This window comes from Colias eurytheme, chromosome 4 (assembly GCF_061535395.1).
Source record: "Colias eurytheme isolate Ceu_HAF_F1 chromosome 4, ilColEury1 Martin Lab GWU primary, whole genome shotgun sequence".
Lineage (NCBI taxonomy): Eukaryota > Metazoa > Arthropoda > Insecta > Lepidoptera > Pieridae > Colias > Colias eurytheme.
This window is the reverse complement of record NC_142983.1, coordinates 2,684,384-2,697,514: the sequence shown is the minus strand read 5'-3', so window position 1 is coordinate 2,697,514 and position 13,131 is coordinate 2,684,384. Positions and strand designations below refer to the sequence as shown.

General features: G+C 33.0%; 1 protein-coding gene across 1 annotated transcript; it reads right to left on the bottom strand.

Moving 5' to 3' along the window:
* Window positions 1–404: 404 nt before the first annotated feature.
* LOC149908788 (cytochrome P450 4C1-like) lies at window positions 405–12,180 on the bottom strand. Its single transcript, XM_090120361.1, has 9 exons — window positions 11,945–12,180; window positions 9,379–9,488; window positions 8,695–8,785; window positions 6,691–6,876; window positions 5,998–6,377; window positions 2,669–2,737; window positions 1,907–2,075; window positions 1,099–1,281; window positions 405–631 (listed from the first exon to the last, which is right to left on the bottom strand). The coding sequence occupies exons 1-9, from the start codon at window positions 12,096–12,098 to the stop codon at window positions 462–464; spliced, it is 1,512 nt and encodes a 503-aa protein (XP_089976487.1). The 5' UTR covers window positions 12,099–12,180; the 3' UTR covers window positions 405–461.
* Between the last annotated feature and the right edge of the window lie 951 nt (window positions 12,181–13,131).

The following is a 13,131-nucleotide window of genomic DNA, read 5'->3' as shown; positions in this document are numbered from 1 at the left end:
GAGATATTATTGTATTAAACGTGCCAGTGCCTCGTGTATGTTAAGCTAAATGGACGTATTTTAAGACTGAATTTGATGTTGCATTTACATTGTGTAATAAATTTCTTTTTAAAAAATATTCTTTTTGTGTTTCAATTTTTGTTTGAATCTTCAGACAAACAATTTATCATAAATAATAAATTTAAACCAATATCATTATAATAAATTATCTGTGAGAACTAACAAGAATTAAGTTAAATATTTCTTTAGTAATTCAGGATATTATTCAATATTTAATATAAAATATCATTTAATGATTTTAAAATAGATATCCAAAATACGTGACTAGATTATACCTCAATGATTTATCGCGATTCGTTTTTGAAACAAATAAATAAAATATATTTTACCAATTATGTACCCATTGAACTTCCTCTTTATTTCAACAATCATAAATTAAAATTTCTAACATTAAAACTTAATTATAAAGACTTATCCCTATTCCTAAATCGTACGTAAATAGGATTAACTGGTCGTAATACTAGATCACATTTATATTTAATTTCCTCTGCTTTAGTCACTGCCTCAATCCGGAATCTTCTAACCAGACCTGACAGCAGAGCCTTCATTTCCAATACTGCGAATTTTTGTCCTGAAATAGTAATTATTTTTAAAAAGAAATGTATTTATAAAGGAATAATGCTCGAAAATAAAACGCACTAGAAATTATGAGGGTAGTTTTAAAATTATTAACAATCCCTTGAACATGATAAGACAAAATAAGTTTCAAAAAATTGCTTTCACAGGCAAGCAAACAATTTACAAAGATTACTCTAAAAGCTGATTTTTCAATGCTTGGATAAAACTTATCCGTCCAATAAAGTAGGTATTACACGATAATATTAAAATGTCACGTATACTGTCGAATACGGGCAATTATAATACGTTTTTAAAATGGTAGTTTTATACAATTATTCGACGAATATAAATTTTATCCAAGCATTGAAAAATCGGCCCTAAATAGATTTGGCTAATATGACATTCAGGTAAATTAAAAAACAAAACCTTTTTTCTTTCTTTCGGTTGCGGTCTGGGTAAGTAAATAAGATACTTAAATACCTATACAATTCCTCGGTCCAGCACTGAATGGTATAAAAGCGTACGGGTTCCGTTTCTCGCTGTTCTCTGGAAGGAATCTCTCTGGGATGAATTTCTCAGGCTCTGGATACAAATCTGCCCGGCGGTGAACATCGTAAATATGAATATTGACCGTTGTGTTTCCTGGTACCGTGAAACCACTGGCTGGAAAGTAAATAAAAAAATTGGTTGTCTGTAAAGTCGGTTTACTGACGATAGTTGAACGTGACAACGTCCGATTGTGCTTCTTTGTCGCTCGTTCAGCGCTCTCGCTTGCACTTCAAGCCTTACATGGAACGCCTCAGAGCGAGGTAACGCCGCATGAGTCATGTTTTTTCGTGCGTGCAGCCGGCTCTATTGAATTATAAGACGTTGTCGCGTCAAAATGAAGCGAACTTTCATAGACTTTTTTTTTGAGATGGTAACCATGTATATTTTTAAGAAATTGTATGTACAGTAATATAATATGTTAAGCATGGAACCTAAGGTATATTGCCTCATTGTTTGAATGTATGTACCTATAGTGCTGACCAACTGCGAAACAAATATGTATTACAAATGGAGCGAAACGAACATATTGCATTCTGCAGTAGGTACCTATTGTTATCTTCAATTTCATATAATCACTAAACAGAGGTCTTAATATAAATTGTACGCAACTCTAATAGATATAAATTGTACGCATCTCATATTACTTTTCAATAATTGTATTAGAACACAAGATTAAGTTATTCATTTGCCCTTGTATATCTATTACAAAAAACTATAATATAAGTTTGGATCTACTTACGTAACGTCAAATCCTCCCTAATATGTCTGCTGATCATTACGACACTGGGGTATAATCGTAATGTCTCCTTGATGATGCAGTCTAGATACTTCATTTCAGCTAAATCGTCTACAGTCGGTGGACGTGTAGAGTTGTGGAATATACTCTCCATTTCCGCGTATAATTTATTCTGGAAGAAGGAACTACTAGTCTTAATATATATATACAATTTCAATCCAACTTGAGAGATAGGATAGTTTAAACATGTAGGTACCACGGGCGAAGCCGGGGCGGACCGCTAGTTTAATAATAAAAACATTAAATGTAGGTGAAACTTGATAATTTTATCATCAGTAATTTAATAATTATGGAGAGGCAGGCTAGAACAGTATACCATCGATACAAGCACCTAGACGAAATCTAGGTTTAATTTCTTATTTTAGGCCCTAAATTTTTAACTTTTTTACGAGATCCAAGTAAAATAATAGAGCAAAATGGGATGAAAGCTATTTATATTCCGTTAACAAAAAAAAATGACGGACCAATTTCGCGTTTGATTGGCAGGCCGCAGGATTATATTAATTATGTATTTTATTGTTAGTTATTATTGGCGCCCAAAATGACGTGAAAGAAAAGTCTTTCGAACAGTATCATATTATGTTGATATTTTTTACTCAGACAATTATTAGGTATATAGGTAATAACACCTTAACGACACTATCCTGCCATGCACTGTTTTACAACTTGACTCATTAAAAGACCATAATATAAAGGAATAATTACCTGAACACGTGTGTCATTCGCTATTTGCATTATCATGTAACTAAGCGCCATCGCCGTGGTATCGTGTCCCTGTAAACACAAAACATTCAGAAATTACATATATATTTTTTAACCCATTGAGCCCCAAGTGGCCCGATCGGTCCACGACACAATAGATTTTCTATTGTGTCTGTGGTTCCGGGGCCTGAGTTATTAATTATGATAGTTGAAAAGGTATCAACACAGGACGACGATATAAGCAAGTCAAGTGTTTCAATGAGGTAGGAAGCTTTCGAGGAATTATAGTCTTCTTATAGTAGGATATATTTTTTAACCGACTTCAAAAAAAAGGAGGAGGTTATCAATTCGGCCGGTATGTTTTTTTTTTTTTTATGTATGTACACCGATTACTCCGTGGTTTCTGAACCGATTTACGTGATTCTTTTTTTGTTCGATGCGGGATGGTGTCGAATTGGTCCCATAAAAATTTTATTCGGATAGGCCCAGTAGTTTTTATTTTATGAGCATTTTTGTCTGTATTTGTAAATGTTGCAAGTGCAAGTTTGAAGTCGGTTGTTTTTAACGCAGTTATTGACTTGTTTGCTGCTGTATTTATGCTATTTTTGCTCAAAACAAGAAACTAAACATTATATCCCATTTTAAAAGGCACAGAGCCTTAATGCTGAGTGTCTGACATAAAATTAACGTTAATTTGACTTTGCCTACTTTTCAATAAAACGTTAAACATACTAATACATAATTATATACCATGATTACGATTTGGCTTTATCACGTCCGTTTACTATCCATCTATTAATCGTCATCTAGTACTATAATCATTAATCACGATTGCGTGTGACAATTATAACTACCGCCTTTAAAAAACCTCTTTGTTTTCTATTTACCTATATTCTTGAACTAGCTGTGCCCGCGACTTCGTCCGCGTGGAATAGTGACTGCATAGTAGTTACTACTTAACACACAATTATTGAGTAAACACGTCTTGAAACACGTACTATCATATACAACTAAATTGTAAGTACTTACACATTATTATAAAGTTAAGAAATAAAATAAATAATAACACAAAAGAACTGTTAGTAAAATTTATTACTAAACCGAGCTAGGTATAAAACTTAGGTACAGAAGAGTTCAAAATTTCCAGGATGTTGTTATTCTCCCGCTCCCATATTCCTTCTACTTTCACAGACGTTCAACTTTTCCCTTTCACCCCTAGTAAATGGCAGAACCGATTTTGATCTAAACCATGTCTAATCATACCTATATATTATGTACATGTCATATCCTTTCGTTTGGTACCTACTCCATTTGGATTATTTATCCCCACTATCACCCCTAAGGTGCCCTATATGTAATAAACAGATTAACCAATTTTGATAAAACATGACTAATTGTAATTCACACGTCATTTGATATGCCGCTTGATTATATTATTTGACCACATTCGATTATTCATTCCCACTTTTACCGCTATAAATCAATAAATGGATGAACCGATTTTGATTAAATATGCCTCATCATACTTCTCACGTCAGGTCATGCCCTTTCATTTGATATGCCACTTGGGTATATTATTTGACAACTTTTATTCCCACTTTTATACCTATATCCAATAAATGGATGAACCAATTTTGATAAAATATGTCTTATTGTACTTTACACGTCATGTCTTTCATTAGATAAGTCACTTGAGTATATTTGATAAAATTTATTTATTTATTCCCACTTTTACCCCTATATCAAATAAATGGATGAACCGATTTTGATAAAATTTGACTAATTGTTTCTGACTTGTCGTCTATTTTCATTTGATATATCACTTGGGTATAACCTACATTAACAACCTACATAAACAACTAACATTCGTTTTTTTCATTCCCACTTACCCCTATATAATATAATAAACAACTAATGTAACAAAAAAAACGCATCTAATTGGTATTACCCGTTAGCGAGCTACGGTGGCACAGACAGACACGCAATACACACATAGCGGACATAACACCCCTCTTTTTGCGTCGGGGGTTAAAAATAATACCTACGACATAATTTCAAAGACCTTTTACTTATATAGAAAATTTACCTAGAAGTAACCATAATGCTACATATTTGTGCAGGTTTTAGACTTATGAGCAAAAATCTAAATAAAGGTCCTTTGACCCCCCCTACTACCCCCTCAGCATAACCACCCCCCCCACGCTTGGGGACTTTCGATATGATCATCTGGACATGTCAAGGAATAACTTTAGCGTATAATTTACGTAATAAAGTAATTCATGTATAGAATGCCTTAGCAAACGTTCGCTGTGATTACTTAAATGGTCGTAACTTTTTTATTTATGAACCGATTGACATGAAATAAACACTAAATGTTAAATGAAGCTTACCACAATATATTAGTGAAAACCGCATCTAAATCGGATAAGCCGTTTCTGAGATTAGCGTGTTCAAACATACAGACAAACAGACAAACAGACAAAAATTTTTTTAACAACAGTTTTGGGTTTGGGATCGATTTAGTAATAACCCCTGCTAATTTTTTTTTACATATTTTCATTGTACAGACACCACTTTTCTAGAATTTTATTATATGTATTGATGATGATGATTAATTTATGTAATAAAAGATTGTCTATTAATCATTTTTAATTGACAATATTATGGGACATCTTTTATTTGGTATAGGTACTTCTGACTGATGAATGGATGGATTTTTTTATTTTTGTCACGACTATACTATAAAAATTAATTGATTGAATTTTATGTGTTTACAGCTCTCATTAGCAGACATTTTCGATAGCAAGTTAAGATTTTCAAAGAATTATGCTAAAAAATTATAGTTGATTCTTGAAAGAAATTAAAATGCAAATGTCATCGACCGCGGCCCTTTGACTTGAGATAATATCTCAATATATTACCTATATTCAAGGTTAACAATACTATACAATATACATATGTATTTGGATTTGTATTGCTATATTGCACAACATTTTGTTAAAGGAAGTAATAAAAGCATTTTCATACCAAGCTTATTATAAAATTAAAAGCTTATTATTATGTAAATGAGCGTGCGTGCTGAGCACACATCAGAATTGAAACTTCTATGGCGAGATTCAAAGATACCAAAATCATCGCCTTACTCCATGACTCGACGTTGGATTTTACTCAAAAAACAGTTATTTATTCAATAAGACTTCTTTTACAAGCACTTTCGAATCGTCATTACATATTTTAACAATTACCACCGATACTCTCAACGCGCCTAAAGAAGTTTCACTTCAAAACCCATTTGACATCTATAAAATTTCTAATCAAATAAATATACTTACCTCAAATAAAAACGTGTCCACTTCTTCTCGAATACCATCTATATCAATGTTTCCATCACTTTCGTTTTTTAACAGCAAATCCAACATGGCCAACCGTCCCTTTTTACTTGTCTCAGTATCTATATCCAAACTATCATCAAGGGGATTAGTTTCCAAATAATCCTTTCTCTCACGGATAATTTGCGTCGTAAATTCGTGTAAATTTTTCAACAATTTATTTTGAATTTTAGCCGCTTCCGACAAATTAAAGGACCACTCGAAAAACATCCAAATTTTGCAAAATCTTTGTACAGTGGTTGAGCCAAAGGCGTGAATCGATTTGAAGTACTTTTCCGTTACCGTCTCAATACCCGCTTTCATTGACGAACCCATAGTGGTCTCTGTAATAAAATTCAATAAGAAATCTTAATTCATATCATAGTGAAAATTAGTTGGTAATACATGTACCTATATTCCAATCTAAAAAGTATTAAATAGAAAGAAGAATCAAATCTGATGCTGATAATTCATTTTTTATACATTAACTGACCTTGATTTTGGAAATATTATCTTTCTTCACTTTGAAAATATTGTTTGTACTAAATTACCAAACCGGGTTTATCGCAATATCTGGTCTTGATGGATGTCTCCGCTTACGCTTACGTGTATAAAATATAATAAAGACGTAAAACAGATTAATACATTATTACATACCGCACATAATCTGCAGAGTCGTTCTCGTAATAAGCGAGACCAAATCTGTTTGTTCATTACCAACTTCAGCCTGAACCTTCTCCAGGAACGCGTCAGCTTTCTCTTCGAAAGTTCTAGCATATTTCTTCAGTATATTGAAATGAAACGCTTGTGTCAGCATTTTCCTACGCTGGTGCCATTTTGAACCTGAATTCAGAGACTTAATTTTGAAAATATAGACCATAGATATATTATCCTTTTTAACGGATTTTAAACGCGATTTAGTCATTATATTATTTAATCCGACGTTTCGAACACTTTCAAGTGTCAGGGGGAGACTGCAATATTGACTAAATCGCGTTTAAAATTCGTTAAAAATACTTTATTTTTTTAAAGCGCAAGACTCAGGTATTTGACAACTATTAATAGTTAACTATAGGCCACCCGTGATCCCACCAAAGCAATCGAATTTATTACTCATTCGGTTTTTTGTATTACCATGACGCGATCTTCAAATTTCACTCTTAGCGCGCCTAAAGAAGTTTCACTTCAAAAAATATCTCTCATGTCATGTCCAAGGCATAACGAAAATTTCATTTAGAGCGGCCGTACACGGGCGGCTCGAGCGGTCGGTCGTTGACAGCTCGAGCTGTCGCTACAAACCGCGCAGTTGACGGCTTGAGCGGTCGCGACGGCTCGAGCAGTCGGTGTACGGCAGTGAATTTTATTTATTTATTTATTTAATAAGGTGCACACCACAGCTGACAATTTTGCCTCGTTATACACAAATTTAATTACATGTTGCGGTGAAATGCCAACCAATTAATTGTATGCACACAGCATAGTTGAGGGAAAAAAAATTATTAAAAATTACATTAATTAGCACAATTCATAGATCAAGTAAAATAATTTCCAAAAATACATGTCATAAAATAAGTTGAATCTAATTAATCATAGTACCTACAGATAAATATCACATCAATATAGCTAAGTACAGTACACTAAATCACTTAAAATATAGTTAAATCAATAAATACCTACATAACATTCAATCACATAAAATACAATTCGTTACATTCCATCACAGTATAACAATAAATTATGTCTAACAATTAGTAAAGTATCTAAGAAACTATGGCAGTCAAAGATTAAATTATCAACAATTCATTCAAACAATTCAAACAATTCATAGATCAAGTAATTTTTTTGTTTTTAAATACATGTCAAAAAGTAAATTGGATCTAAATTATAGTACAGATAAATATATCAATATAGCTACAATACATTAAATCACATAAAATACAGTAAAATCAATAAATACCTACATTACATTCAATCACATAAAATACAATTCATTACATTTCATCACAGTATAATAATGAATTATGTCCAATAAACATTAAAGTATCTCAGAACTATGGAAGTTAAAGATTAAAATATCATAGAACTTGTAGATTAGACTTGAGCACGGTTTTGACCTGATTTTTAAATTTACCCAGTTTTGGATCAAATACGTCAAGTTCTGTGTTTGGCTTACGCGAAGTCAAATCATTATACAAGCGACACATACGGACCATGGGATTATAGAAAGAAGTATTATTTTTTAAAACATTTATGCGAATGAATGTCCATAGTTCATCGCGCTGTTGCGGCTTCAAGCCGTCGGCCTCAACTGCTGCAAGCGGTACGTATACGGCCGCCCTTAGAATAAAAATGATTTTTGCTACCCATCATTTTTCCTCAGACTTCAAGAAAAAAGTAAAAAAAAATTCAACTTGCGTTTTTTTAATTCATTTTTTGTTTGAAAATTGGTGCCTTCCGGTTGGTGCCTTTTAAATATTGACCAGTTCTGACAATTTTAAGTCACTTTACTTTTTTGCTAAAAATGATTATTTATTTGTTATTTTATCTGTATAAAGGTTGAAATTTGGAAAAAAACATAATTCCTGTATCTCGTGAGTGAAGTATAATAGTTAAATCGTGATATTAAAATCTCGTTATAATAAAAATTCAAAATACGCTTACCATTACTAGTGAGTAATCCCTCGCAGAGCCACGGTTTCAGAAATGTATAAGGTTGTTGCTTCTCATTGTATTTCGTATTCGATAATATTATCTGTAAAAAATAACAAAAGCAATACAAGTCCCGATTATTTATAAACAACTCAATGTTATGTATATTGTACTTTTTTAATCAATATTTCACGTCCAATAACCGTATCTATAAGGGTTATTTATCTTAATCTTAATACTATGTGGTTAGGCGTTCACGTTAAATGCGAAAGTTTGTAAGTATGGATGTATGGATGTTTGTTACTCTTTCACGTAAAAACTACTGAACCGATTACAATGAAATTTAGCACACATATAGAGGGTAACTTGGATTAACACATAGGATAGGTTTTATCCCGGAAATCCCACGAGAACGGGAACTATGCGGGTTTTCCTTTGAAAACGCGGGCGAAGCCGCGGGCGGAAATCTAGTCTTTCATAACTTACAAAACTATGTCTAAAGTAACATCAGTACATCTAAGGCATTGAAAACTTGAAAAGTAGAAGCATGATACTTCCATGAAACAAAACTAAAGGTTATAGTCGGTAAAATGTTGTTTCTATAGTTGTTGACTGTTGCACCAACTTGAAAATTTTATAATAATAGATATGAATAAGTATAGAACAGCAATTTTTGTACAAATTTTTAGATTGTACCTCGATATCTTCAGGGTTGTATATGTTGACGAAGCACAAATCAAATGCAGAGAATCCAATGACTGGCCCATAGATGTAGTACAGTTTCCGTGAATACGTGAATAATTCATCTGAAAAACAAAAGATATAATAGGTTTTAAATTGTTATCTATCGATAAAAAGTAAAGCAATATAAAATATTATGCACTTTTCTTTTAATCAAATGTTTTGAATAAATAATTTAGATAAACAAGAATGAAGAAATTCTTAATTCGTCGACTTTGCCCCCAAACCGGTTTTAATCAGTTTAATTTGAAACAAAATATTAATGGCCACCGCGAATTAGTTACAGAAGGCCATAACTGTAGATAAATAAGACGTTGCTTTGTACCAAATTTCAAAATTTTATGTTCACGGATAAGTTTTGATTCCCTCGTGAAAATTGAAAAAAGCGATTTGGATCATAAACGGGTGTATATTTAGCTTGTTTCATAGCTTTAAGGGACGGTAAACTTGACGGTAAAGTAGTTCAATATAAACAGCTCGATACCTCCACACGTACCTGAAGAAAATAGTGACAGACAAACAGTCAGACGGAAGAACGAACGAAGTGATAAAGTGATTGTTTGATATCATACCTAATTATTTTTATCGTACCACAAAAATAATTGATATGTAATCAATGAACTATTACACATATATAAAGATAATTTCAAAGGTAATAGGTATACCTAGGTAATTTGAGTTGCGTTTTGCGCACTGCAACGAGAGTTTAGCAGATAATCCTAATGCTGTAAAGCTTCTTGGCTAAAATGAAAATAATTAATTATTTAATGTATCATTTACTAGCTTTCCACCCGCGGCTTCGCCTGCGTTTTTTAAGGAAAACCCGGATAGTTCCCGTTCCCGTGGGATTTCCGGGACAAAAACTATCCTATGTGTTAATCCAAGTTACCCTCTATAAGTGTCCTTAATTTCATTGTAATCGGTTCAGTAGTTTTTGCGTGAAAGAGTAACAAACACACATGTACATCCTCACAAACTTTCGCATTTATAATATTAGTAGGATTCATTATTTCTAGGATCTACTTTTAATTAAAAGTCTTTAACCTATGAGCGACAATAATTCATCGTGTCTAATATAAATTCTTGGACAAACATTTAATAAAAAAGTTATCCCTTAATTAAATTAATCGGTGGTAGCGTCATTTAATATCGTAATAAACATTGAATTGTCTAGTTTAATTCCACCCGTTGTTACATAACTAATTAGAAACATGTCCGCGAAAATAATTATACGCGTGATAATAATTTATTTATGTAAATGGTAGTTAGGAAAAACTATAAATATTAATAAAATTTTATGACTATATTGAACACGCACGCTCTCCTACCAGATTGAATGTCCTTACATACTAATAGGAGGCTAGATAGTGAGCTAAAAATATATGCTCTAGCTTCTATTCTCGTTAATTCATCTTATAACCATGCAGCCAATACATAGGTCGAAAAAAAATGTTTTGGTCTGGCAGGACACAGAAAACTGATCACCTACTTGTCCCTAAAGAAAATAGATCAGGTAAACATATGCATCTGCCCCTTAATGATCTAAGAACTGCCCCATACTCCACTTGGGGACACGGGATTTCACGTATGGTATTGTACGAAGTACGAATGTCTCCTCGCTAAAACAGATGAACAAAAAAAATCCGAATAACATTTATATGCCCCCTACGTCTTCAGAAGATGGACAGAAGCCCAACAGAGTGAGATTAAACGTCAACTATATCATGATCACAACATCCTAATCCTTCCTTATATCCATACTAATATTATAAATGCGAAAGTAACTCTGTCTGTCTGTCTGTTACTCAATCACGCCTGAACTACTGAACCAATTTGCATGAAATTTGGTATAGATATATTTTGATACCCGAGAAAGGACATAGGATAGGTTTTATCCCGGAAATTCTACGAGAACGGGTTTTTCTCTGAAAACGCGGGCGAAGCCGCGGGCGGAAAGCTAGTAAATAAAATTGAAGATGATAAGGGATTAATTCGCAAGATAAATTGTATTATGGAGTAGAATAGACATTCAAGCATTGGAGTTATCTACGAGGTACCTCATTCTTATCTCTAAAACAGATCTCGTATAATAGATATAGATAGGCACTTTTGTGTACAATTTGGAGTTGACCAAATATTCCATACCGTATTTTTTATATAATGTCATAGGGTATACTTAAAAAACATTTATTTTGCAAAGTGGTAATCTTTCCCACAAATCTGAGGTAAGTGAGCTGTGAGGTGCCTACAGAGTACAGCCGTTGGTACACCTTACAGCTAAGAGATGGCAATCATAATTCTTCATAGGTATAAAATACTAGTCGGGTTGTCCCAGGATAAAAAATAGCGTATGATATGAGCCTTATCTCTTGATAAGGGTAGGTTTATAAGTGAAAGATTGGATGATAGGATCAGAAGTCACCTATTTTCGACGATTACGCTCTACAAACATACAAATTGCAAACATACAAACTAAGAAACTTTACCTCTTTTTAATATAAGTATAAGTAGTAACACTTACCCAATGGAAGTGCAAACTCAAAACCATTTCCAACTATCGGCCATCGGGTTGGTCCAGGAAGTTTTGCGAGCAACCTCCCTCTATAATTATATCTAATATACAAACTATAGATTGTTAGGATCGCGAATAATAGTAATAATAAAGTGTAGAACATAATTTATATTTTTATTATACGGTTTTATGATCGCGTGTACGTTAATAACTAGTAATATACACTAAGATGCAACCGTACGCGATTAGCGCATGGACATGAATGATATTGTTGGCTTAAATACAAATGACGCCGGTCAGTGTGACCTTACGTTTACATAAAGCTTATTTTATTGTAGAGCGGGTTTAATATTTATATTCTACTTTATAGATAGTAATCCCATTCCATATAGGTACCTATACAAACTTATTTACATTTTCATTAAGTACATATCTATATTTAAACCAGTTTATAACCGAAACAAAGGTGAGTCATTGTGTAGGTTTAATTAAAGTTAAAATGTTAAAATGCTCGTTATATTTTGTCACGAAACAAGTTTTTCTTTGAATAATCTGCGCCAAAAGTTAAAATGCTCTTAATAATTTTGGTACCAAAATATGTACATGGGTTGATCCAAAAGTAATGATAATCAATATTAAACAAGGTCATTACAGTTAAAATTATTATGTATTCCTCTAGATAGTCTTCTAACTAGATAATATACATCGATATTTTTTTCTTTAACTTAAAAAAAAAAAAAACTTTGACTTCATCCACAAAAACCCCTCTACTGCGGCCATCACTTCGCTGTCGTCTTAAAATTTCTTGCCTCGAAGGTGTTTCTTGTGCCGAGGAGAGAGATAGAAATAACTAGGAGCTAGATCTAACAAACAAGGTGGGTGTTCAAGCATTTGGAATGCCGATTTTTGAATGGCAGCCATTACAACTGACGCTTTGTGATCTGGTGCGTTGTCTGGGTGAAACAGCATTCAAGCCCGCATTTTGCCATGTCTCTTTTCCTTACTAACCTACCGCAATCTTTTAATTTGGTCTGTGTAGTAAGAGCCCAATATAGTGGCTACCTTCTTAAAATGTCCCACCATAATTATTCCTTCAGCGTCCCAAAAAACTACCGCTTTAATCTACCCCACTAATTTTCACTTTGAATTTCTTCATCGTCACTTTGGAAGCTCGCATCCAGGCCATTAATTGTTTC